Here is a 940-nt window from a genome sequence, read left to right as displayed (position 1 = left end):
CATATTCATCTTTTCATTGCTTGTATGCAACAGAATCACAGCCAGCAGCAACTCCTTTCTATTTGCCTTCGTTCAGTGATGGATTATACTTGTAATCAAACCATCCATCGAATTCTTTTGTAGCAAAATCCTTGGTGAAACGCTCTACTTTTTGTTTGAGCACACAGAGATAGATCTTGCACATCAAATACCAATCAGAATGAGGTTGACGAGCGAAGAATCCAGCAAGATTCTATACGTTTTGGTTGTTGCAGAACCAATCACTTCGAAGCGTCATGCATAAATTATACAATCGCTCATCGTAGCATTTAGTTGCAATGCAGTATTCCACACCGCATTCAACGTTTGCTTGTTCAAATGATTCACGGTCTTCACCGACTTAAAGAAGAAGTTGTCAAACATCTGTGATTCATCCAGTTCATTGAATTGATATTGCAAAAGGTACGTGTATCCGTCATTGCCAAAGTCAGGTGTGACATCATCACTATGCTTGTAGTCGACGGAATTACCAACTGCGCGCATCTTCGACTTGATCCAATCACTTGGTGATTATACGCGTCAATCTCCCAACTTGGGTTGATCGTATTCATCAACAGATTTGATGTGCTGGATGCAACGCTCACCATAAATTTCTTCAATAGACTTGGTCATCGTTGGTTCAGCAACTGCAGGTTCAGCAACTACAAATTCATCGATCACTGGTTCAGCAACTGCTGGCTGATACGTTGCGTGGTGTCGGCACCAATCGCCTTTTGAGCTGCACTGTTGACTCACCTTTGGGTGGTTTCCTGAGAAGATGTACTTACACATTGTTATTTCTATATATTTAATCTTTTTATCGCTCAAGATGAACTCACTATTATAATGGGGGTCGAACTTTCAAATATAATCCAAAAAAGTAAGCAGAGACGTGTCCAATTTGTAAGCAGAGGAGTGCACA

At 40.7% G+C, this 940-nt stretch overlaps 1 protein-coding gene across 1 annotated transcript; it reads right to left on the bottom strand.

The window, feature by feature from the left end:
- Window positions 1-273: 273 nt before the first annotated feature.
- Window positions 274-522, bottom strand: PPTG_22712 (hypothetical protein; the record flags this gene model as incomplete). The annotated part of the gene is made up of 1 exon (XM_008905833.1): window positions 274-522. The coding sequence occupies one exon, from the start codon at window positions 520-522 to the stop codon at window positions 274-276; it is 249 nt and encodes an 82-aa protein (XP_008904081.1).
- Window positions 523-940: the final 418 nt, after the last annotated feature.

This window comes from Phytophthora parasitica (genome assembly GCF_000247585.1).
Source record: "Phytophthora parasitica INRA-310 unplaced genomic scaffold supercont2.21, whole genome shotgun sequence".
Lineage (NCBI taxonomy): Eukaryota > Oomycota > Peronosporomycetes > Peronosporales > Peronosporaceae > Phytophthora > Phytophthora nicotianae.
This window is presented reverse-complemented; position numbering and strand designations above follow the sequence as displayed.